Below are 27,367 nucleotides of genomic sequence, written 5' to 3' on the forward strand. Positions count from 1 at the left end.
TCGACTTTTGTCGACAAGATGCGTCACTGAATGTAACTGCCGATTTTGTCACATAGGGTGTCAAATTTCGTTCATCCCCCCCCTCCACTAGATGGCAGACATGTCCTACTTTATACCCGACTCAGAAAAACATCATGCTTCTATACAAACTCTTAGAGCAAGAGCGCATTGAAGTGCACAACAGCATAGCTAGTGTGCAAGTGAGTCATTTTATCAGAGCGATAACCTCAGCGAGTTTTTTCAATACATGATCATATAATGGCATCAAAAAAGCTTACCTGCAATGAAGTGTTGGGTCTTATATTCGCTGACAATGATTCTGAAGGGGAATATTTGCCTTCAGAAGATGCTGGTGATTCATTTAGTGACCACGATTCAGACGCGCCCCTGCTTTGCAATCGTGCGGCTGCACAAAGTGAAAGTGTAGCTATACACCAAGCACATGATAAATCCTTTGCCCAATGTCAGTGGTGGGAATGTTACACGGGGTCGGAGAATTCATCGGGTTAGCAGGCGTGTTACAGGTGTGGGGAATGAGGCTGGAGGTAATATGCGCGTCCAGTCTTTTTACCGTGCAAGCAATGTAGAGCGAGCTGCGTCTTCCCGAGCGGGCCCTGGGAGTCTGTCGGGCGAGCGGCCGACTTCCAGTGCTCCGTCCCATGCACCTCCTCACAATCACGGCGACAGTAATGGCAATAGTCCCAGCTGTGCAAATTCTCTCCACTCGGGGCGCATGCGAGGCAGATCTGGCCATGCAGCTCGTAGCAGGAGCAGAGGCGGTGTTATACACGGGGCAGAGGAGCCATTATGCATAACGTTAGTCTATCTGCGCGCAGATCAGTTTGTTTACTACTTACTATTTACCTGAGCATTCAGTATTGTGCAATATAGCATACAGAAGGTGAGGGACATTTTGGGGGAAAGAAGTGCTGCATTTTATCATTCAAACATGTGACTTTTCATGAAAATTCAAGATGGCTGCCACATATGACGTCATAATATGCAAATTTAATGGGACATTTTATTCCCCTCCATAAAGTGTGTCATCCTTAATATTTCTCTAATTTACAGAAAGTCTCTATCTCTTATCACGTTTAAGATATAGCCTTTTGAAAGTAACATGTCAAAATTAAACGTTTTAGGAAAAAACCTCTGGCGCCTAAAGGGTTAAAACACAAAAACCTGCAATTTGAACTGGAGTGTGTAGACTTTTTATATGCATTGTAAACTTGACTTTATATATAAAAATATCCTAACTGCAGGGAAACAGATCAAATACCAATCCAGAGTGATATTTCAAGAACACACAGACTGTTTTAAAAATCAAACAGTTGTAATTTTAAAACATCTCTCTTTCTCTCTTTTTCTCTCTCTCATTCATGTTGTACTGTACAGTGCTAAATAGAAATTATCAAGGTACAATCCAACAAGCACAAATGTATTTGTGAGATTGTAAGAGTAAACTAGAGTAAATTATAATATTAATTGATGAAAAACTCATGATTTTGAAATATCCATTTCTGTTCCTTTTTGTTTTAGAAATCAGGAACCAAAACTATTCACGTGCAGAATTATGCTGTTGGTATTACAAAAAAGTTCCTCAAAGAAATTTGCTGACTTATCAAAATCACAACATCGAGTATACACTGCAAAAAATAATTTTCAAGAAAAAATATTCTTAGTATTTTTGTCTTGTTTTCAGTAAAAATATCTAAACATTCTTAATCTGAGATGCTTTTTCTTGCATAAAACAAGCAAAAAAAATCTGCCAATGGGGTAAGCCAATTTTGCTTACATTTTTCTTGAATTTAGTGTTTAAGAAAAATGTTCAAGATTTTTTTGCTTACCCATTGGCAGATTCTTTGATTGTTTTATGCACCAAAGCACTTAAATTTGTTATTTTTGGTCTAAAAACTAGACTTATTTTCCTAGGTCATTTTCCAAATCAAGAAAATACATCTTAATTTAAGAATTTTTAGATATTTGTACTGAAAACAAGACAACAATACTAAGAAATATGTTTTCTTGGTTAGTATTTTGTTTTGTTTTCAGCAAAATATCTAAAAATTCTTAAATTAAGATGTATTTTCTTGATGTGCAAAATGACCCAGGACAATAAGTCTAGTTTTTAGACATTAAATATAACATTGAAGCGAATTTGTGCTTAAAACAAGCAAAAAAATCTCCCAATGGAATAAGAAAATTTTTCTTGAATTAAGTGTTTATGATAAGGTAACCTTATTTAAAGAAACCTTTTCTAATTCCATTGGCAGATTCTTTTAATAAATGGCGCTCTTACCAAATTTATAAAACTGAAGCTAATTCTGAGCTGAACCAGCAACATTGTAAACTCTGTGTATGTTTGATCATTAATCTGTATCTGATCTCTAACAAAAGTCCTTTAACAAAAATGCTATTTTTCCACTTTGTTTGTTTGAAAGCAGAGGACCTGTTCTTTCATTTGATATGTTGTATTTTTATATATTTATAGAAGAGAATTTTCTTGGAAGGCATTTTGTTTAAAAAAATTTATTTAAAAAAAAAACACTGGCGGGGAATGAGTTAAAGGATTTTTTGGCTTTTTGAGGATAGTTTTATTAATCATTTATTAAAGCATTATTAGTTTATTTTATTATTATATTGTAGTGTAATAATGTCGTACATTTTTTGATTTATATTCTAAAGATGTGTTATTTACAGTTACCATTGTAGGGTTTAGTAGTGTTGTTCCTGTGAGCAAAATACTGCTGAAGAGAGCTTGTACTTGCAGTAAATGACCAAATTCACATAGCAGATATTTTGTCTTAAATAATAAGATCACCCAATCACCATACAATTGGAGGGGGTGCTGCCCCCTGAAACGATAGGCCTGCACCCACCTTGCCGCATTCCTTCTACTTACTGGTACCAAAAGGTATTGATGCACTGTAAAAAAATGCAGCATGAAGTTAGAACTTGGTTTTGCAAGTAAATTCAACTATTTTAAGTTTTGGCTTGTAAAAATTCGACATAACTTAAAAAAACTATTTGAAATTGAAATATTGAATTGTTAATTTGTTAAGTTAAGGTAACATAAAAAATAAATGTTGATTTGACAAAAATGCTGTATATTCTTTACAGTGTGTGTGTGAATGATATCTTAGTGGTAAAAAATAATGTTGTTGCATGTGTGAACAGCACATTTTTTTATTTACTTGCAAAGTAATTTTGGTAATTTACTGAAATAACTGCGTAAAAGAGGCTGTGCCACTGAATCATCGACTTAAATCTCATGTTTGGAGAAACCACTAAAGGCATTTAGATGCATGTAAGGAAAAAGGAATAAGTCCCTAAGATAAGGAAGAAACTTTGGACACTTGTAAGCTAGAACCCTTCAAACACATGACTGTATAGAAACTTTAACAAGAGTGTATATAAGTGTCTCACTCCTCAAACACACGCTGGATTTCTTCATGTGTGGATCACAAGTTCAGATATGAAGATGTTTGGTCTTCAACTGTTTGTTTTGATTTGTTTGTATTCTGCAGTACAGCCGTCCAGTCAAACAGGTACATTGGTTTATTTTCAATTTTTTTTTTGAATGTAAGATATTACTATTGTATAATGGACACTTAAATATTTATTATCTTTTTTCACTTTTCATTACTGTAACATATAAATATAACATACAAATATCTGTCTATGTATCTGTCTATCTAGATGTGGTGTTAAAGGTTGCGCATCATTCTCAACAAAATACAGTAGATAAAAATAATATAGATGCTTTATGAGTTCTGCATGTCAGTGGCACTTCAGGTTTAGTGAATGACTTAAAAAACTTGGTCAGTGTAATTAAATATCATTCACATTGTATAATATTAATTTTTTAGACACCAGCTCTTTTCTCATCTACAATGAGGATCACAACAGATGTGTGAATGTTATTAATGCCAGTGTTATACAGACGGCACCGTGTGATGTATCTTCTGATGCTCAGCGTTTCCGATGGGTTTCTTCTTCAAGAATTATCAGCGTCTCTCTTAAACTCTGTTTGGGAGCTCAAAGACTTAAAGACTGGGTGAAAGTGATTCTTCTGCCCTGTAAAGAGCTCAATCGTCTACAGACCTGGGAATGTAAGAATGAGACCTTGTTTGGCTTAAAGGGAAAACCGTTACATCTGAACTACGGCAAGCGAATGAAACAGAACATGTTGCTTTCTAAGGGAAATGGATCTTGGAGTCACTGGCAGATTTATGGGACTACAGACAATCTGTGTTCTCATGGATATCAAGGTACATCTACAATATTAAGTAATAAATAAAAAATTTTGATAGCAACTAAGAACTGAGTAAATGCAAATACAAATATTATTATTGTACATTTTATTTATAGGTGTCTTTATAGACACTCAAGGACATCGTACAATAAAATAATACTAGGTTTCTTAGGTATTGGAGTAATCACAACAGTTTTTAAGGAAGCCGGTACAATGCCTGACATGAGTGAAGAGTGAATAATATTAGGAATTAAGAATTAGAGAGAAGAAATACAGGCTTTAACCAAATGTTTAGGTAAAGGGTCACGCTGACAGATGATAAAGACATTTTAATAGTCTAAATTATAATTATTCTCAGAGCTTTGGAGGCAAAAAGTGGATAGTAATGAAAGTATAGGTTAGTTGAAATAGACAGTAGAGATAAAAGACCCCACATCTAAAGTGCCAATCTGCTGATGGATATGTTTTATTTTTCTATTTAAAAATTATTCAAAATCCTCACAGAGATTGATTGAGCACATATGTGAGGGGAAAATATCAGGTGGTCTTAAGATGTCTCTTTTTTTTGTATTGCAATCACTAGAGCTGGTTGATCTTGCAAAGTGATCTGTTCTTGCTACACAAATAGTATGTTTATAAGTCTGTATGTGTTCAGCATACAAGTCTTTATGTGCTGTGAGCCCAGTTTTAAAACACAGATGCTCCAAGTGACGACCCTTGCGTTTTAGCTCACAAAGTTCATTGGTAAACCACGGAGCAAAGTTTACAAAGGTAACAGTCCTAGATCTTAGTGGAGCATGACCATCCAAGATCCTGAGAAAACACGGATTACAGTATATTGCGGGACTAATTCGTCAGCTCTCAATTGACTGACAGAACCAGATAAAGTTTGTACTTCATCATTAAAAGTTTACCATTTCATTAGATTACAATCTATTTATGTGGACAGCAACATTTGCAATAATGATATGCTAAATATATTTCATATTTTCCCTGAGGTTTATTTAAAGTAATGAAACATTGTAAAAAGTGCTATACATTTTTTTTACTTGACTTTTACTGTAGGTTATAGTAAAAACAAAGTTGCATTATATATTTAGCATCGTTTATTGCCCTACTGCCCACATTAGAAAAAAAACTTCTGATCCAGTTTTGAGTCACAACCCATCAGATTCACTCATTCACTACATCGATATTTCTCTTTCTTTCCTCTAATTTTGTGTCCTGTAGAGATTTATACTCTGGGTGGGAATTCATTTGGAAAGCCATGTCAGTTTCCCTTTAAGTTTAATGACAAGTGGTACGCTGAGTGCATCACGGAGGGAAGATCAGATGACAAACTGTGGTGTTCAACTGAGACAGATTATGATACAAAGAAGAAGTGGGGCTTCTGTCCAGACAAACGTAAGACCATAAATATAATACAGCAAATATAATGATAAATTGCATGCAAAAGCACATAAAGCTTTTAACTTTTTCCCTGCCAGCATTTTTTTTTATTTGCCAGCCAGCGGCAGCATTTTTAATGATTTTCACAAAAGTTTTATTCCAGAAAATGTTCTTCTAAAAAAATATAAACATACAATATTTCAAATGAAAGAGCAGACTTCTGCTTTCAAACAAAAAAAGTTTCATCCTACATTCATTAGTTCCCTTTTTATCACTTCTCAAATATGGGTAGGTTTCTTCAAAAACACCAAATTAAGATAATACCATTATTGTGAAGGACTTTTGATGGAGATCAGATGCTGAGCGATCCTCAAAACTTTCACAGACATACAGCTGTTTGCCCTAGGGTGATACTTCTGGGTTTTATAATTTGGGTTAGAGTATTATAGTTTGGATAATAGCGGTTATTGCGGAATGCTGGAAATACTCGTCATTGGCAGGGAAGCGTTTCTCTTAATTTACAAGTTAACTCGTCAATGGCGGGGAAAGAGTGAAAGCTGATTATAATTTTAATTATTGTTTGACTCAATAGGCGTCTCAGGATGGGACAGTGATCCAGTAACTGGTGTATTATATCAGAGAAACACACAATCAGCACTGACCTGGCATCAAGCTCGAGCCAGCTGCCAACAACAAGATGCAGATCTTCTCAGTATATCAGAACTACATGAACAGTCTTATATATCAGGTACACAGATCCCACTGTTAACCTAAACTAAAATGATCATCCACTAAACAATGCAGAATTTCATGAACTTTATATATCAGGCTTGACAGATCTCTTGGGTTCAGCTTTATGGATTGGACTCAACAGTCTTGACTTTAAGAGTGGATGGCAATGGAGTAATGGAAACCCATTCAGATATCTCAACTGGGCTCCAGGTAACATTCATGACACAGCAAAATCCCCTGTGTTAAATTATAGGATTGCAACATGGTATCTTCTTCGCCATAACAAATATGCTTTAAACACACAAAGTTATAGCAGCCAGAAAAAAATAATAAAATAAAAATCAAGAGTCAAACTAACACAAACACTGATCACCATAATGGTGATTTTAAATAAAACAAAGCCAACATCTAAACCTAAGTTCATAAATAAGTAGTAAGATGTAAAATGCAATTTTTTATTTCAAAAAGAAAAGGGCATAATGAGTATAAAGTCACAGATTGCAGACTGCTTTGGTGTTACTTTTTATGACTCTGTAGTGTGGACCCATATAAACACTGAGATTTTGCTTTAAGGAAACACAGTGAACTTTACCCATGATCCAGTTGAAAAACAGCTGAATGATTTAGATGTAAATGTTTTTATTGATTGAATGTCATCTTTATATTCCTGTAGGTAATCCCTCTCTGGAGCCGGGTCTTAACTGTGCTGCATTAAACGCTGGTAAAGCATCCAAGTGGGAAAGTTTGGCCTGCAGTAAGAAGTTAGGTTACATTTGCCGCAAGGGAAATTCAACAGATATCAAGCCTTCAACAGGTACATAGATTGACCTTTTGTGGCTTCATGGTTCCAAAAAAAACCCAACACCTTTGTAAAGGTACAACTTTACTGAAAGGGTGCATATAAGTACCTCACAGTTAAATAATGGTTCAAAATGAATACATCACTTGTTTAAAGACCTATAAAAAAGACACCGTCCCAGTAACAGCTTTTGAACCTTTTGTGGTATTTTATCATATATAGATATGATTAACTGATTGTATGTCTAAATATTTTCCCCTAATATTACATTGTACATTACGAAGTACACTTGCACATGCTGATTAATTTTAACTGCTGATAAAATAAGCACGTCATCTGCAAAATGTAGGCCGTCTTTAACAAGAAAGAAACAACGGGCACACACAATTTCAGGTTTCAAATGAAACTTGTTTGGGGCCATATAGAAATATATTAAAGTGCCCATATTATGACTGCTTTTCCACAAGTTAAAGGAACAGTATGTAAAAAAATTATATCAATTAATCATAAAATGGCCCTGATATGTCACTAGACATTAAGAAATCATTTTCATTTCAAATACTTCTATCACTGACAACAGTGGCCTGGCCAGGATATTGTCATTTAAAAAGAGTTGCAGCCCTCAACTGATGTTTATGTTGTCATTTTGTGTATTGGCACCAGTTGTGTGATTGCAGTACCAGTTTTAGCCACAAGTTTTGTGATTGCAATACCAGTTTTGGCCACAATCCTACATACTGTTCCTTTAAATAGGTATATGAGTTCCATAAAGCATGTTTCAAAAGTTGTTTGCTCGAAGTTGCTTGGAGGAAAAGATTGTTACCAGTGGCGGCTGGTGCTAAAAAAAATTTGGGGGGGCGACACTCAAAATCAAACTTTTACTGTAGTAATGCAGTACTCTTAATAGCTATTTATCTGGTGATGAGTATCATTAGCATTTAATGCTGAAAATGTTACAGTTGAAATCAAACACACGAAATAAATGTACTATGAATCTGTAATGAACTAATATCAAGGTAATCATTCACACGCATGCACGCACGCACGCACACACACGCACACACACACACACACACACACACACACACACACACACGTACACACACAGAGAGGTTGCAATTTTCAATCTCCGTCATTTCTTTTGAAAAACAGCGTTGTAAAGAGTCCTTCACAGTCATTTATTATCCGTCATTTCATGTTTTCATTATTTTCATTTTCGTTCACATGTCCATTTCTAATCATAAACCTACAAGACGAGCATACAAGTCAAATGTGTTTATTCATTTGTTTAGAGAACAGATAAACGGAGACCGTGCATCACTTTACCTAATATGAAGCAGATTAATTAAATTTTTTTTCTCACATTGACAGCGGAGGCAATAAAACACGGAGCTTTATGCTGAACAGGCAAATATGAACAAATCAAATAACAAAATACTACTGCGATTAAAATATCAATAAACATGTAAAAATCTGAATTGAACTAAACTCATCTGAAACCATCTTATGTAATAAAAACATGAAGGCAGATGAATGCAGACTCTTGTCATTAGATTTTGTATCTTTACCTTAGACAGTGTCTTGTTGCAGCACTCCTTTAGTGTTTAACTTCAGCAGCCATGCGCAGACCAATCAGTGTATGACATCAAAATATCGCGAGAATGTCTAGAAACCAGGGCGTCATTTGAGCAACACACTGCCACCAACTGGACATACATAGGAATTACATTCTCAAGTTGAGTTGTATGGGCATCTGCCAAAATGGCGCTCATATTTTTCTTTATCCTGCTTAAATTTTCTCAGTCAAAGACTTTTCGTTTAACGCGACCGAACACACACAAAAAGAGACACTAAAGTTGCCTAATCACAGGCTCATACGTTTATTTTTGCTTTTATAGCCATAGCACAAGCACATTTTTCCCTCACAACAGACTAAGTAACTGTTACATACAGTCCATCAGCTCAATATGCACGGTTCGTGAAGTTTCCTTAAAAACAGTGCTTTTCTCGTGGGTGCTTTTTAAACTCTACAACAACAAAACTAACAACAAAGTTGACCAAGCCACGTAATATACCGGATTATATGAGCTCTCGCTCTCAATATGTCCACGCAACACAAGCTCAAACGTGCCACAAAAGTTAATGTCGTGCACGTCTCTCACACATTCAGACTTTAAAACAGCAAACAGGGAAAAAATAAAACTCAAGAAGACTTACATGATATCCAGCTAGCCAACTCTGTTTGCCATGAGAAGTGGTGAAGAACACAGACTGACATCATTTGACTCCGTTGGTCAATCTGGTCCAAGCTTCTTAATCCTTTATTTATTCATCAATTAAATACCTTGTATTGGGTGATTTTGTAAAGATAAAAGCATATTTTCCTTCATCTCATGATATTTCACTTGCTTTCACTGATCTGTACTGTAGCTATCAGTTAACACAGCAATCTCCAACGCGGTTATGAGACTCTTCTAACGATCCAATCACAGGAGGTCAAAAACATTGAAAGCAACATTGATTCGCTTTCAACATAAGTGGGAGTGTTTGGGGCGCACAGTCCTGCGCCCCAGGGCGGATCTGAAACCAGCCACTTAGAACTCAGCCTCAGGTCACATGTTTTTACACTTTTTCCTGACCTACATAGACACTCATTAGGAGTGCGCCCCAGATACACAAACATGACACACACACAACAAACTCAGTTTTGATTTTTAATTGGTTTAAATAAATTATAACATGACTAACAGTGAAATAGTACAACTAAATGAATTTATTTTGTATTAATTTGCACTATATATTTAACTTTTTGGTAACATGTTAAAGTAGCTTTCCTCTCTGGCCAGCTCTAAGGGGGCGGCGCCCCGCGCCCCCTAGTGACCAGCCGCCACTGATTGTTACCCATCTCTAGTAGCCTCTGTTTCAGGGCATTTCAGATTGTGCTGTTTTGAGCTAGTCATTACATATTTATGAGCTGTTGCTGCTTTGGCCACGCCCCACTACTAACGTCATGTGCCGTGCGCGTGCTCAGTGGTATTGTAAGCAGTACAGACCATACTGTGTTATTATTTTTATATATTATTATTAACAGTTTATGTTGCCAACAGACAAATCAAGCAAAAAAGTATCACTAATAAGTACACTACAGGAGAAGAAACTCATGACACACAATGATTCCAGAGTAAATTGTGGTGTAGCAGTCTCAACAATACATTCGTTTTCCCTTGACAATGCTAACATATTCCCGTAATAAAACATTTTCAAACGCAATATTTTCACAAATGACAGAAATTTAGATCCGGCTGGGGTTGTATACTGCTTGTGGACCACATACTAATTGCTAGATGCTAGCGGGAGGTCCGGACCGTATCTTGGGAAAGTGATAAGAGACTCAGGGGTACGTTAGCCTCGTCAGAAAAGCCGGGTCGGTAAGGCCCAGTCTCGGTTAGTTTGGCAAAACACTTTTAGTTTGGCAAAGCACTATTACCTAGTTCATGTAGAATTGTAAAATAAAATAAAATAAATAAAAAAAATTAACTTTCGAAACCACGCTTGCAAACTATCTAGCCTGCAAAAAATATCTATATAGCCTACTGTCTACAAACATTAATAATATTCACATTACTATACATTGTTTAAAAGGTACATATTATACAGTACAGTACCTCTTTCATAGATCTTCCATTATTTTTGTGGAAACACACACAGAGCCCATATTTGATTAATGTTATTGTTTCTTTCTCTCTCTCTCTCTCTCTCTCTCTCTCTCTCTCTCTCTCTCTCTCTCTCTCTCTCTCTCTCACTCAGGTAAAGATCAGCCTAACTTCTGTCCAGTGGCATGGGTACCATATGCCGGTCACTGTTATTATCTGCAGCGCACAAATAAGACGTGGAGTGATGCTTTGGCCGAGTGTCACAGAGAAGGATCAGATCTGGCCAGCATTCACAACATAGAAGAACACAGTTTCATCATATCTCAGACTGGATACAGTACGTCTGCACAACTAAATCGTTTTAGTAACACACAAAAAACCTACACATTGTTGTCTGACAAAAGAAATAAAAATATATAAATGCGAATGGCTGAGCATAGAAAGTAAATCGCAATGTCCTAAAACACAAACGGTGGAACTGACGCATTTCTAGATAGAAAGCACAATAACGTTAATATATTTCCAAACCAGTGCTTGATGTAACAGGAAATATGATTATAGAAATCCCACAGCTCTTCTATTACTTCGGTTTGCTTGTAGATCACTCTTGCCAGGTCCAATATGGTGGTGACCTTGACGATAAACTACATCATATGGCACCTGTTTAAAGGAGATTTTGTTTTGACAACATACAAATAAAGCAATCCTTGATTATTAGATTATCAAAATCTTGTTGTTGTTGTGTAGTGTCGACTGATGAGCTCTGGATTGGTCTTAATGATCAAAGGATTCAGAATCTGTTTGAGTGGTCAGATAGATCACAGGTCACCTTCACTAAATGGTTTGTTGGAGAACCTTCACACATCACAAATCGAATGGAGGATTGTGTTCTTATCAAAGGACAGGTGGGTAGTTTTTATTTTCTTTTTGCATCTTTTTCTCAATATAGTTTCTTTCTGATTGTTTTATGGTCATAATTTTTCATTAGTGATGCTTTACATTTGTGTAATAGGAGGGAAAGTGGTCAGATCATCTGTGTGAGTCAGCTCATGGTTTCATCTGTAAGAAGAAAGCTTCCACTAAACCTGAAGGATCTCCAGAGGTCATCAGTCCTGGATGTCCAGCTGTGAGTCTGCATCACCTCATACTCTTTATTTTACTTCAATAAACAAACATTAAATAATGAAGAAAGTCAACAAATACTCACACTTAAGTCACACAATAAACACACTAGTCGTTTCTCAATATGCGTTCTTGTCTGTACTTGCGTTCTTGTGGACTTGTGAAATGTCATCAGTCGCGACCCAAGTACTTTTTTTCCAATTCAAAGTTCGTATCTAGCCCAAGTTCACATAAAATCCCCGGATGTGTTCTTGAACCGCCCATTTTATCGAGGATGCATCAGAGGAGACTTGTGTGGACTTATGACAGCGAAGTTTCCCAGAATGCATTTCGCATCAGGAGTTCGTTCTTCCGAGTCTGAACTTGCAAGTTCGAACTACGAAGGACACAAGTCCGAGTTTGGCGTACTTGGTATTGAGAAACGGCAACTGACAAATTACAAATCAAAGTGAAATGTAACATTAACATCAAGTTGTTTTTGTAAAACCATTATAAATGTATATAATTTTTACAGTCTCTGTGTTTTCTGTCTGTTATGTGGTCATGAGACATTATTGATGTTGTGTTGTTGTGTATTAAGTGTTGTGTAAATATACAGATGTAAATTATATTTAAGGGACATTTGTTGATAGTGAGAATTTCTTTTCACAGGGTTGGTTTAGGTTTGGCTATTACTGTTATAATGTTGCCATGGAAACCAAAACATTTGATGATGCCAAACTGACGTGTGAGCAGACTGCAGCTAACCTGGTTGATGTTGACAGCAGGTGAGTAGATGATATTTAGTAATATCGCTCGAGTAGGAGTGTGACATAGGTAAGGAATAATTGACGACGGGCCATTGAATTATAAGAAAATAATGCACACTAAGGCGGTAATGCGGCGCGACGCGAAGCGGAGTGCTGTTACGCCGCAGGTGTGCATCAAATAATTCAAAAGACCAGAGTCAATTATTCCGCTTATACCACGGTTATCACAAACATTGCTCTGGTGCCTATTTTTAAGACATTTGAAAAGTTAGGTGTGCGGTTTACAGAAAAATAAACAACACCTATAGAACATTTCTCAGCCAATCAGAATGCAACATTCAACAGACCTGTGGTATAACTTTATATAATCACGGCTGTGATTAGGTAAGAGGCACGAGGCCGTAGGCCTATAAAACAACAACTAGAAAACAAGCAGAGTTATTTTTAAAGCCTCTTTGCTTGGGAACTACTTTCTTCCACCACTGATTTGAAGGCCATAATAACAGGTAACACTTTCGGCTGTTTTGAATCTCATAACAACTCAATGGACGGAATAGCCGTTAATATTACCATTTCTTGGTCACAACGTGTAGATTTAAGATTAGTTCAGTCGAGAATATATATGTGTAATATTCAAATCTGCAGTCGATTAGTAAAGATAGCGCCTGTTTGAACGTTTGCTAAGAAAGATTTGGACAAGACCAAAAACACCAACTGACGTTAATGTTCACTCGCCCCGCTGACCACCGCCCTATCTGGGATTCCTTGGCTCTCATGTTTGCCCTGTCTGTGTTTGATGGTCAAAAATGAGATCAAACCAGCAGTATTTGGTGTCATAAAACTATAACTTGTTTTTTATTCATATTTAGTTTATCAGTGGTGAAATCTCGCAACGTGTTTTAATAGTCATGCCACGCGAAAATAAATTATCAAGTGTGCAACTGTAAGCATCCTTAACTGCAGTTCTAAACTGTGTTTTTTCATCCTTTTGGGGGAGAAACGGGTAAACAGATTGGTCCAGAGAAAATGATTGTTGTCATTGCTTGATTCCAAGTGTATTTTATTCGTCCGCACGATGTGACATTATTGTGGTAACGTTACATCCTCGAAAGTTTACATCCAAGGGCACTGATCTTCTAGCCTGGCTCCGCCCTCCTACGTGCTTCCGCTTAATTTTCATTTCGCTTCAGTACTACGTCTGGGTCTGCTGTGTAGAGTTTTGTTTTCTCCTGCAAAAATCTGCAGGACCAATCAGCGAACAGATGGGGGTGGCTAAGAACGATGACGTTGAGGTCGTGCGTCAGTTTGAGTTGTAGTTCAGTAATGGCAGCGCAGAAAGACGTGAGAAAAGCTATTCGGTCCGTTGTTGCAAAACTGCCGAATATACAGAAGTTAAAGCCGGAGCAAGAACCAGGTTTGCTAAGTTTTGTTGGTCTGATTATTCTTACTTGTTGTTTCCGGCCGGTTTCGGTGCAAGATATACGTCACGACCAAACGTTAGCGATTGGTTATGGCAGATTCAGAGTGATCTGGGCAGATCCAATAGTTTTAAACTTCAACAGAGGACCCTCCTTAACGGAAGTAACGCTTTGCAATGGAGCGTGGCCAGACTCTATGTACAAATGAAATGAATGTACGAGAGTCTGGTTGGACAAGGCTACTGATCTTCGACGGGTTTAGGGATAATCACTTCCGAATGGAATTCACAGACTAATTTACAATTTAGAAATGTTTAATAATTAGTAATACTTTACTGAATTACAGTGATAAGAATAATACAATGTCATATCTTTGCTATTAGATATGAGAATACGTTTCTCATCAGTCTGGTTGGTCTTCGACCTGAGAAATATTTCTGGATTGGTTTATCTAATACTCATCAGAATGAGCAATTCCAGTGGATCAATGGTGATGAAGTCAAGTTTACACACTTTAATGTAGGCATGCCAGGTATGTTGATGAGTTTCATTGCGTTCGGTCTGTGTGACATCAATCAAAGTCAAATCTACAAGAGTTTACCTTCTCACATCTTTGTATTTTCACACTCAGATAAGCACAGAGGTTGTGTAGCAATGTTAACAGGAACTTCAGCAGGATTATGGGATGTATTGGCCTGCAACACTAAACAGAAATACATCTGTAAGAAAATGGCAGAAGGAGTCACTACAACCCGAGAGCCACAGACCACACGACCTCTCAGCTGCCCGGCTAAATGGACTAAAAAAGATCCAGGAAGTTGTATTCAGGTAAATGTGAAGACACACAATTCTCCTGAAACACTGAGTGTCTGTAACAACATTAACACACTTTTAAAAATATCACAGAAAGCACAGAAATACCACAAATTCTAGAAATGTAACATTATAAGGATGCAACATTAATATTAATATAATTATTAACCAATAAAACACATCATATTATTTGTGTTGTGGACAATCACAGTTTTTATATGTTTTTCTTAGATCTATAGAATGACAAAGGATAAGAAGAAGACTTGGTTTGAAGCCCGTGACTTCTGTCGAGCTGTTGGTGGTGATTTAGCAAGCTTTCATTCAGAAGATGAAATGAGTGTGTTATGGTAAGTACTTACATGTTCTAACACACAGAATATATTCTTTATTTAGGGGGTCAAGCCTAGAATGGGCGAAGATTGTATCTGTTAGTTTTTTTTATTATTATTCTGCCGATTCTTCCTCTTCTTCCGCAATTGCGGTCTATGGCAGGCATGCCAGGATTCGCCTTACGCACAGTAAAATAGCGCTTAAAAACATGTGCGAATATCTCCTCGGGGGTTATTCTGATCGACTCGAAAACACCATAGGAAGAACAAGGCATTACCTTCTGAACAAAAAACTCTATTGCCGTTATATTACAATTTCCATCAGAAATGGCTGAAATTTGCGAAAAACTAAAAAATACCTTTACATTTTGTGTTTTTTAAGCCCGACAGAATTCGTCCCGAACCCAAAGAAAAATTTTGATTGACAGCTTTTTAAAAGCCCGAACCCGTTTACAGCCCGACATTATTTAAATGTGTGCATGTACACAGCTTTTGTCGAGAATGAGTAATTTACACAGGTTTAAACATTATTTATTTATGACTAACTAGGCTACGCAACTTGGAAGTTAAAACAAAGAAATAAAATAAGTAATCTGTAACATCGTAACATCTTACTCTAAATAGGCCTATGCAATACACTATAGGCCAACATGCCAATAAAAATAATTATTTCTTAACAAATTAAATAAAGATAATACATTCTGAATTAAGATGGGTATTTGGCAATAATGAAATTAAGATAAAGGCTCCGCGGGATTTGCTTCGGCACTTCTCTCCATTAATGCCAAAGATCTTCAGCTCTAATGTCTGCACCACTAGTTGGCCTTATAATTGAACAAAACCTTTCATATCAAGCAAGCCTTATGGTCTTACAACTGATCTTTGCTAAACTAAAGTGTATAGGTGTGAAACTAGCTAGATGTAACACAGTCATGCCCTGAAGTTCCATGCAAGATTTTTTACATAGCGCCACCTAGTGGTTTTGAGATAGAAAAATTGCTATTTTTGCCTAAAACTACTGCAACAGTACATCTAAAACCATGAGTAATCATGAATTATTCCTTTCATGGCTTGGAGAATAATCACTGGTGTATGTCAATTTACCCTTTAGCAACCAATGGGAATACCTTATCAACCGTTCTTGCAAGACCCTTTTTTCTGCATCAGAGACATGCACGCCGAGTTGCATTGCCGTGATGCCCATTTCAGTTACTTCTTTAACTTTGTCCTCCATAAGTGCGACCAACTTTTGCTGAATCCCATACGAAGGACGGCAAAAACATCAACAAATGCCTTGCTTGCGTTTCTCTGTTCCCTTTTTTAAAAATCAATGCTCTGTCGATATCTTTTAGAACAGACTCAATGTCAGAATCCACACATCTGATTTCTACAGCGGCAGCCATTTCGTTGTAAATAGATTCAACACACGCGCTCTTTGGTGACGTTACCCCGGATTTCCACCGACTGCGGAGCGGCTGCAGATCGGCTCCGCTGCGTTACGGCTCCGCACTCGGCCGTCCGTCAATACCCACCGGATCCGTATTTGTTGCAGAGCGGCTGCGTGCTGAAGTGACGAGTGCCCGTGAGTTCTCGCAAATTCACATGAAGATCGCGCGATATCTAGTTCTGTCTACGCCCATTATGACGTTGAATTATGATGTTATTACAAACCAGCCCAGATCCCAACACGAGATTTCGTGAATTTAGGTATGATCACGCGATAAATTCATGGCTCCGCCCTGCGGAGCTGTCCGGCATCCGTCAAAAATAGAAGCTCTGCGTATTTGTGTCGGAGGGCTTCGGATGGCCGGAGCTGTGACGGATTCGGAGCGCAGTCAGTGGAAATACACACATTGACTTGAATGGAAACCGATGGACTCCGCCGCCGTTCCGCAGCGGTTCCGCAGCCTTTCCGCAGTCGGTGGAAATTGAGGGTTACTGTTGATCATCTGTCCATCATCGTATAAAGCCCGCCCTGACAATTTGATTGGTTCGACCAGCTTTGGGTCTAGCATAGTAGCTCCTCAACGGTGAAACCCCGTACTGATCTTCCCATTTTCAAAATGTTGTGGGCAGGGCTAAGATCGGCTGGCACCCAGGCTAAAAAGTCCCATCTGAATAAAAAAAAATGTCTGAGGGAGGACTTGGGACCTCACTTCACTTTTTGCCTAGGGCCCCCAAATATCTTGAAATGTCCCTGTGCTCAATACAGTCAAGTAGTCACAGAAGATTTTAGAGCTTTCTGTCTTTCCCATCTCTCCACACTCAAGTAGACAGAACTTTAGTCTTATGTGACAAATATGAAGTATATGCCCTCTGAGTGAAAAAACAACCCTGGACACAACTCGCAAGAAAGGAAACACATACTGCAGACCATTAGCAAAGAGAGAAGAATTTCAGTTTTGTCACATTACATTTTTTTCAGGTATTACAAATCAGACCCAGCGTGGATCGGCTTCACTTCATTGGACAATAATTCTAGTTATGTGTGGTCAGATCAAACTCCTGTGAGTGATTTCTCATTACTCTCTCTCTATTTGTGTTGATTTGTTGAGGCTTTTCCTTCTAACATTATTTTACATTTGTATCATGTTCTTCTGTCAGTGATTGTGTGTTTATTTCTGTTTTAGTCCGATTATCAGAACTGGGCCTCTGGTGAACCAAGCAACTACAACAATAATGAGAACTGTGCTGAATATGGCACTAATTATGACCGCAAGTGGAATGATCGTGATTGTGATACTTATATGGACTGGATCTGTCAGATTCCAATAGGTACACATGCAGATATAAGCAAGTATATACAGTACAGAGTAAACAAAAATGTGTTAGTGAATGAATTGTCTTGATGAATATTTAGATTTATTACACGGCTCTCTGGAATTTGTGATTCTGATTGGTCAGCCGCAACATTTTGAAGTCAGTACATTGTAAAAAATTATTTGCTGCCTTAAATCTACAAGTCTTCTTTCAACTACATTTTATAAGTTATAACAACTCATCTCCAGTCAAGATAAATAATAGTACAGTAAGTATTAATGACTTAAATAATAAATGTGCATGGTGACGACAAGAGAGGTGACGAGCTGCGTAATAGAGTTACCCCTCCCACTTCTGAATGTTTTACTGAGATTTCTAATCCCGTCCGAATTGACCATCAATATTACAGATGTCCTGCTGTAAAATTACATTACGCCATCTACCCCTGTAAAACGAATCCCGTCCGAATAGGACTATAAACAAATGAGTACTGTCTACTCCAGTAACTGACGGTAGAAGGATGACGAGAACTCTGTTGCTTCGCTCACTTTGGTAGTCACTGCTGAAAATCGCTCCCGAAAATTGCTCATCATTTGAAGAGTTTGGTACCAAGACGCAATAAATCCATTTTGACTCATTTCGGCTTTCTATACCAAGAAAGTGACAAGATGAAAACCCCTATTTTCAATTACAATCTTTTTACATAGCACCTTTAGGTTATAAAAACATACATAATTTGATTTTTAAAGATTTATTATAAAAACTGATTTTTCCACAAAATGCAATAAATCCATGACGCTTTTTTTCAAAATGCTATAAATCTATTGAATCAATATATAACTGTGCATTCATCTTTGCCATGTTATATTCATTTAGTTGACTAGTGGTATACACTGATTAAAAATATAAACATGAATGGTATTAATCAAAACACTTACTCTTTCATATTCATAACTCTGTAATTGTTGCTGTTATCCTTGGGACGTCGTTGCTGAACTTTTTAACAGATATCAGCTGTAAAATGTTTTAGTTCTGCTCGATTTTCGTTGGCTTCTCGTAAAATAATGTAAAGTTTTTCATAAGATCCTCTGGGGTCAATGTGTTAGCGTTACAGAAGCTTGATGCTGTCGGGAGAACAAGCAACACCCGGCATTTTTCCTTCTTCCAGCCCAAGTGCCTCTCTCGTAAATTATTAGAAGTTTATGCCTTACGTTTCTTTCCAGTCACAGAAAATCACCACAGGTTTATCAGTGCCATCATTAGTATTTATAAGTATTATTTTGTTTTTGTTTGTTTGTTGATCACGAAGTACAAAGTAATGAGGAAAACTAGGATTCCGTGTGTATTCCGTGCCGCCATTGTTGTTTACATTGCGTGGAATGGTGCGCTGTAATTTGTTGAGCAGATTTATTGCATTCTGCAGAAAAGGAGGAGTGGCGTTTATTGCGTTTTGGGAAAAAAGGGAGAAACGATGACAGAATAACATGGTGGATATTGTATTTTTCATGAAATTAAGAATTTACTTTTAATTACTGACCTGATACAATACTGATTTTGGCAGTAACTCATTTTTTTATAAATGGCGTTTATTGCGCTTTGGAACCAAACTCTTAATTTGCATAAAGTTCAACTTTTCTTAACTTGCCCCTGTCACTGGACACACCCATTCGGTTGCCAACGGTCACTTTAACACGTGTCGCCAGAAGTCGCCAAGTTACCACTGAAATGAATGAGATCGCTCTGCTACAGCTAGTCACTGGCCGTCTAAATGGGGCGTTACCGGTCACAGTCGGTCAGGGAATAATTGTTCCAACAGAAGGAAGACTTCGTATTTTTTGCTTTAATATTTGTATGATGTGGTAAACGTTTACAAAAGTTATAAGGTGCACATCCTCGAGTACCTTATTATTGACATAACAATGTGATTATAAAATATTTACGTCCAGTTATGTATTAATTTGGCTAGTAGCTGTATAATAAGTGGGATAATGTGTTGTTATTTCAGGACAAACACATTCAGATTGTAAGTTTTGATTTCCCTGTGTTAGTTTTGTGATAATCTTTTCAGTCACTTTGGATAAAAGCATCTGCATGTACACTATCCTTTACATAACAAACCTCTTTTAGATGCAGGGAAGGACTTTGAAACACCAACATAGAAAAAAATATTAACTTTGTATAAAATTTTATTACATTTTTTTTTACAGGCATAACTCCAAAATCCCCACCGACATCAGTCATTAAAGGTAAAGATTCACTTGTGTACAGTATGTGTTATACAACAGCATTCATCTGTTTCTCATGTTGCTCAACTTAAGATCTATACGTAGCTCTCTAGTAGATTCATGTTTTAATGTGAGTTTCTGTGATATGGAGTGATACATCTTTAATCTAAACATTGTCCATATAACCTAATCTCACAGTTTACTAAAGAACTAAAAAAACATTTAAGCATTTCAAGCTTGCAATTTCATGATCAAACATTCTTAAAACTTATGAATCTTTTAAAGATTGTGATTTTTAAATCATCAGTGCACAAACTTTAAGCAGCACTCTTAAAATAAACACGGAAGAATCATATTTGGCTTTACGGTCGAGTTGTTAAAGGGGTCATGACGTGAGAAATCAAGATTTCCATCAAACTGAAACTTTATTACGACTGCCACTTGGGGGAGATTTAGAAAGACAATATAAGAGTTTTTTTCCATTTATGTATATTTATCTTGAGAGCACCCAATTGATGCTCTTTATCTCTTTTTCTTGAAAAAGTCTTTCACCCTTTTTTTACGCACCCCCCCCCCCCCATGTAGCACACCTCACTGATTGAGAACAATTGTTCTATTCTAGACATTTTTGCATTTGAAGAGTTCAGATGCAAAACCCGCTTAAGTGTATCTGGCATGATTTTTTGTTAATTAGTTTTTTTTATCAGACTCTTAGTGGATTCTGCCTAAAAACTGTATTTCTGAATGGCCTGAGTGCGGAATTAAGCGCATTTGATGCAAAAGTATTTGATGAACATTTATCTATTAATGGGTGTGGCTGGTTTAGAGGCTTTTACATCTGAACTCTTCATATATCAACAATATCAGTTGCGGATTAAGGCATGGATGGCAGCCACCCAGGGTGGCATTTAGCTAGGGGCGGCACGAGGCGCTTGCAATAAAAAAATGAAATATGCAGAAGGGAGTTTTACCGCTCGTTTCATGTCACCATGCTGTCAGTTAACCTGTTTGGGATTAGGAGCATGCACCCTGCTGCCTGGACTCCATAGGCGGTGTGTGCAGCGTTGCACAGAGTGATCATCGTATGACATAAAGTTACAGGGAAAGCAAGTCGAGAACAATGCTTCTATATATATATTAAATATAGGCCTATGCTAACATTCAAAGTTTGCTAAAAAGTTTTCATGTGCGTAATGATGTAGAGCGGCAAGAAAAAGTATGTCTCTATTTGTAGATTGTAGACTGGTCTTTGAAATAACTTTGTAACTCTTTTCAGCTTTATGTAAAGCAACAATTCTAGATCATAGCTCCTCTGAAAGCTCTTTTTGGCGAGGCATGGCTCACACATGCGTGTTCTTCTTGTGTAGAGCAAACTCCAAATGTCTGAGGGGTTTTATCAATCAAAGTAGCTGTAGTCCACACCTCCAAATGTATTATCTTAACCAGACTCCAGGTGTGCTAAAACCTGACTACAGTTAGCTTTTTTGAGGTCATAACATACTTTTTCCACAATCACTATGAGGTTTTTCGGTTGTTCTCAATAAAGACATGGAAGAGCAATATTATTATTTTTATTAATATTTGCCCCCTCCACCCCCCACCCCCTGCAATACTGTTGTGGCCCATATGTTGAAAACTTCTCTATAGCATTGCTGTGAAGAACCCTTAGTCTACTAAACTTCTGCATAAATTATAATAGCTATTATCTTATAATGTCGTATTATTGAAGTCACGTATTTTGAACAGAAACTTTTCATTAATGTTTTGCAGCTATAGATCCAATAAATTAAGATTTTGTCCCATTTTCTTCTCACTATAGAATATAACAAGACGTCTGATGGCTGGATTCAGTACAATGGCAGTCAGTATTTCATAAATCTTGAATTATACCCTATGGAAGAAGCTCGTGAATTCTGTAAGAAGAATCATGCTGATCTTGTTGTCGTCACTGGTAATACTGAGAGGAGATTCATATGGAAGCAGGTAAAATAAAATACTGACAATGTTTTCTAGTTTGACTTGTACTCTGCTGCTAAATGCTTTAAATTAAAATGTATGAGGCAGAGCTTATATCTGCAGCACTATGTACAGTCAGCTCAATAAATATTGGTGAGCTCAGCAACAAAAAAAATCCTGAAGGATCTTGAGGGCCGGGGAGGAGCCGGTGGGTCAGCTGACCAAGGTGGAGGAGGGGCTCCAGACAATCCTCGACGGAGCCAGAGTGAAAGAACACCCAGGTGACGTCTAATGGTTGAAGGAGCCCAAGCAAGCCGGTGGGACGAAGGGAGGGATGGCATCACGGTGACAAGAGTCCAGAGGGGAGGGTGGGACAAAGAGAGACCAGGGCGGAGCCAGAGGGAACCTGGTGGAGCTGGTGGAGAGAGACCCTAGGTAAAGCCACTGGATCGGAGGACAGAGCTGACCTCATGATCTCGGGGCACAGTGGAGAAGAACAAAAGATCTCCGAGATAGCTGGCAAAGAGGCACACCGTGGCGTAACCAACGCAGTGATGCCAATGTGCTGAGGGTGAGCTGGGGGGTGGCTGTTTGCCAGTTGTTCTGTGGCTGATGGACTGGGTGGTGACTGAAGAGGAGGAGGGAGGCTGGCCGGGACCAGCGGAGAGGCAGGAGGACTGGGCGGGACCAGCAGGCATGATGGGGAGAATAAAAGTCAATTGCACCGTCCAGGAACAGGTGCATGCTCACCCTCAGCGGCGGGAGTGTGGATGAGTGTTCAGCACTGCCCACCAGGTGGCCCCTGACACTCACTAAAGCACAGTTTATTTACCAACGTTTCAGTGAGGTTAATTGCTTTTATCAAGGTAATATTTTTTACCAAGTGGAGAACCATATACTGTAAATATGAGTGCTAACTATACACAGGTGAAGGTAATTACATCCAATATTCCAAGGATTTATTAGTAAACAAAATATGAATTATTTCATTTAAATAAGATACCAAATAATGTAACTGTTTTATTGCTACTGAAACACCAAGGGGACTCTTCAGTACACTTAAACATGCTCTGGAACCTGGAAGCAGAGACCGCTAACAGCGTCATCACAAAACCAACAGCCGCAGAGCATGGTAAAGGAATACTTTTCATAGAGTGGTCTCCCAAGGTCAAACCTGTAGTGTCAATTCATCGACACAATGGCTGTTTCTCAATATGCGTTCTTCAGGGATCTTGCGTCCTTGTGTCCTCGTTCTACGTCATCATTAACAGTTGAAGTTCAATTCCAATTCTCAAGAACGCAAGTACAGAGGATGCAGGAAAATACCCGGATGAGTTCTTGATATCGAGGATGCATCGAGTGTAGACTTGCGCATTGAAATCTGGGGAGGTCACGTGACCAGCAGGAAGATCGCAAATATTTCAATTCTCACAGGTGCGTTCTGTGTTCTCGCAACCTTCTGAGTTCGTTCTTCCAAGGTCGCCTGGCAAGACCAGTCTCCATGAGAACGCAAGTCTGTTCTTTGTGTTCTTAGAATTGAGAAACAGCCCTCGTTGAGTGAGTGACAGAAGGGGAACCCCTTTACAATGTCTGGAGAAGTGAATCTGAATGCTTCTGTCTTCTGTTACATCACCAAAAAACACCAGCGACCCAGTGCCTTAGGAAAGCATACATGGAAATGCAATCACACTGCCTGAACACTATTTTACTGAAGATGTTGTCTGCTCATATCATGAGATGTTCATAGTCTTCTCCATCACTTTTATTCTCATACATATTAGTTTTATTTCTCCAAAAAAGGTTTTATATCTTCTCTTTATTGTTTTTATTGACAATGCCATCTTTACCTCTTGTAGAGCCTTCTTCATTTGTCTGGACAGTGTAAAGAGGTTTTTCTTTATCATCGAGAGGATTATGCCATCATCCACCATTGTAATCTTATATGGAAGTCCAGGATTGTTTGTTGTTGCTGAGCTCACCAGTGCATTTTTACCAAATATTTCTCCTGTCTGGCTGATGGATATGTTATGATTTTGAAACTTAAATATGTTCTGGTGAAGATCCATTTACAGTTCCATTTGCTTTGTTTGGTAATTGATATATGACTGCCAGGAACTTTATTTGTAGCCACATGTTGCATCTATAAAGATATCGAGATGATTCTCACCATTGATGTTCTTTGAAAAGACAGCCACTAGGCCTCTCTTTGACACATGAGTATGTAGGATGTCCATCATGGTGTTTATTCCTGCGGCCAGCATATGTTTTGGAAGTTAGATGATTAGACTTATTATTGTTTTTTTTTTACAAAAACAGAATTTGCTCCTTGTGTTTGTGGTTCTTTTGTTTGGGCTTCACAATATTTAGGCTCACTCCTCAGTAGACTGAAGACACAGTCTATAGTTCAGAGGAGGGATAAACACTTAAGTGTTTTATTTACAAGCATTTGAGGAGGACTAAACTGATGCTGTTTCATAGATATCGAGACTTGGAGAATCACAAACTCACTTCTACATCGGGATGACTGTAGAGTTGGACAAATCATTTAGGTGAGTATGAAAGACTACAACATGAGGTGGATGCTAAACTAAGACCAAATAAACAAACCATTTAACTGTAAAAGATGATGTACAGCCAAACCAGTTGTTTTCGCAGAATAAACACAACAGGGTGAACAGGATCACATTTAAGGGATTTATTTGTGATGATAATCATCTGGGTGTACGTACAGCTAATTGGCGGCACATGAGTAAATATATGGAAATTAAATATTGATCATTTGTAAGAAAAATACAAACGTATAACTCTCAGAAACCAGATGAGATTTTGTAATTATTGATATCTGGAAATAACACTCCAATGACCAATAAGAATCCAGCATCCCAGAGAATAGAAGTTTGGGTTCACTCTGAAAAACATGTTAAAACAGCCCAAATTGGAGAGCAGATTACACATTTAAGGTGCAAGATAAGCAACTTGAACTTTAAACCTCATTGAACTCATATATTTATGATGAAAATGTCAGATTTTGATTAAAGGATTTCAACATCCAATTTTTTTTTTGATTTAAACATCCAAAAAAAAAAAAAAAAAAAAAAACAGTAACCAACGTATTTACGATCCTGTGGGCACAACTTATCATGTCATGTAAACTGGACTGTTGTCACACGCATTTAGTTTTATGGATACATATATTGATACCAACCTTGTTTATCCACATAAATATGTCAGTGTAAAATAAGGTAACCAGATTTTTTAAATAAAAACCGGGGACATTTCCTAGTTCAATGGTCAAAGCATCATTAAAATCTCATTTGTTATTATCTATGAATTAAATAACAAGGACAAAACCTTTTTTGAACGTTTTCGTCTTTTTATTGTTGTTTTGTTGACTGGTCTTAGGCTGGCTCTTTATTTTCTTAACAAATGAAGACTTAATATTAGAAAGCATATATTGTGTGGCTTCTAAAAAACACATCTTTGGCTCTCTCATGGTGAAACATCAAACTTTGCCAGGCCGTCACGGACACACCCTTTAGCGAAAATTCCAGATCTCCACAATTTATCAAGTTCATCTGCTAGGTTCCAGACAGGCTATCTATTGCGGCATATTACCCAGATGAGTTATGTGAATGCTTTGTTCTGGAAAAACTAGCTATTGCGTGATAGGTACATTTACTGGACATTTTATGTGAATGCTTTGTTAAAGAAGAATGTCTTAAGTTTAGACTTAAACTGATCGACTGTGTCTGATTCTCAAACATTATTTGGTAAATCATTCCAGAGCTTAGATATGAAAAAGATCTACCACCTTTCGACACTTTTGATATTCTAGGGTTAATTTATTGGCCAGAATTTTGTGATCGCAGTGTACGTGATGGATTGTATTCTGATAGTAATTCTTTAAGATACGAGGGTGCTGGGCCATGTAAGGCTTTGTAGGTGATTAGCTATGTTTTTAATTGTATGCAATATTTAACTGGTAGCCAGTGTAAACATGCCAATTTGGACTTTTGTGGTAATTTTTTTAGAGTGTGAAACGAACAATATAACTCACTAGAAAATGTGTTCTTGTGCTGTTGAGTGTCGGAATAGGAATGCCAAAATAGATGACCTTCATTTTTATTATATACCGTCATCGAAGACACCATTTAAAGATAAACGTAGGTGTTTATGTTTGCAATAAGCCCTCAACCGGACAGACTGGAGTGATGTATGTAAACATAATCATTTTAGAACAAACAAGTAGGCTAAAAATATGAGCAAAGAAGAAATTGAAAACAGGAAAATTATGAAATATTTAATAAATGATATTATACAGAATACATGATAGTATTGCTCTTATAAGTACTTCAGTGATTCATACTGTAAAAATAATTGATTTGCCAATAAAGAAGAATACATATACATTACATACATGCACACAATTAGTAGCCAAGCCATTTAAACATTTAATTTATTTAAAAAATAAACGTTACTTGGTGAAAACGTTATAAGAAACATTACACTTAAGAGAAATATAGGGGAACAGACTTCTACAGAACACCGGATCCTTAAAAATCACTTCAAAAACACTGCACACCGCTATTGCAGGGCTGTCACTTTCTGCCACCAGTTGGGCTCTGCCCACAAAAAACCTCATCTCTGTTTGCAAACACGCACAGTGCAGCCATCTATGGGCAACTTGTAATCTGGCATATTATGTTTGGAGCGATTTGGTTCAATAATAAGTATCTCTGTCTTATTGGAGTTTAGCATAAGAAAAGTATGTGCCATCCAGTCCCTAATATCACTAATGCAGTCTGTTAGCTTAGAAAACTGGTGGGTTTCGCTAGGATGTGACTAGATGTAAAGCTGGGTATCATCCGCATAGCAGTGAAAACTTATGTTGTGTTTCCTGATGATGTCTCCTAGAGGTAACATATATAACGAGAATAGGATAGGACCTAAAACTGAACCCTGTGGTACACCGTTATTAACCAGGGAGTGATATGACTCTTCCTCATTTACATAAACAAAGTGGTAGCAATTGGTTAGATACGATCTAAACCAGGCTAATGCCTGACCACTGATACAACATAGTTTTCTAGTCTATTGAGTAAGATTGTGTGATCTATTGTGTCTGCAGGCTGCACTAAGGTCTAGTAATATAGGAATTGAGATTTCA

The 27,367-nt window shown here is 37.5% G+C and overlaps 1 protein-coding gene across 1 annotated transcript in view; it reads left to right on the plus strand.

Moving 5' to 3' along the window:
• Window positions 1-3,291: 3,291 nt before the first annotated feature.
• Window positions 3,292-27,367, plus strand: part of LOC129453267 (macrophage mannose receptor 1) — a 45,068-nt gene continuing 20,992 nt past the window's right edge. Inside the window, exons 1-18 of the mRNA XM_073859585.1 lie at window positions 3,292-3,548; window positions 3,870-4,271; window positions 5,486-5,659; window positions 6,237-6,392; window positions 6,473-6,586; window positions 7,050-7,190; window positions 10,983-11,165; window positions 11,576-11,733; window positions 11,841-11,954; window positions 12,602-12,717; window positions 14,501-14,649; window positions 14,749-14,945; window positions 15,162-15,277; window positions 17,685-17,766; window positions 17,890-18,034; window positions 20,227-20,265; window positions 22,064-22,227; window positions 24,679-24,749. Coding sequence (XP_073715686.1) covers window positions 3,476-3,548; window positions 3,870-4,271; window positions 5,486-5,659; window positions 6,237-6,392; window positions 6,473-6,586; window positions 7,050-7,190; window positions 10,983-11,165; window positions 11,576-11,733; window positions 11,841-11,954; window positions 12,602-12,717; window positions 14,501-14,649; window positions 14,749-14,945; window positions 15,162-15,277; window positions 17,685-17,766; window positions 17,890-18,034; window positions 20,227-20,265; window positions 22,064-22,227; window positions 24,679-24,749 — 2,594 coding nt within the window. The 5' untranslated portion in view covers window positions 3,292-3,475. The remainder of the gene's footprint in view (window positions 3,549-3,869; window positions 4,272-5,485; window positions 5,660-6,236; window positions 6,393-6,472; window positions 6,587-7,049; window positions 7,191-10,982; window positions 11,166-11,575; window positions 11,734-11,840; window positions 11,955-12,601; window positions 12,718-14,500; window positions 14,650-14,748; window positions 14,946-15,161; window positions 15,278-17,684; window positions 17,767-17,889; window positions 18,035-20,226; window positions 20,266-22,063; window positions 22,228-24,678; window positions 24,750-27,367) is intronic.

This window comes from Misgurnus anguillicaudatus, chromosome 21 (assembly GCF_027580225.2).
Source record: "Misgurnus anguillicaudatus chromosome 21, ASM2758022v2, whole genome shotgun sequence".
Taxonomy (NCBI): Eukaryota; Metazoa; Chordata; class Actinopteri; order Cypriniformes; family Cobitidae; genus Misgurnus; species Misgurnus anguillicaudatus.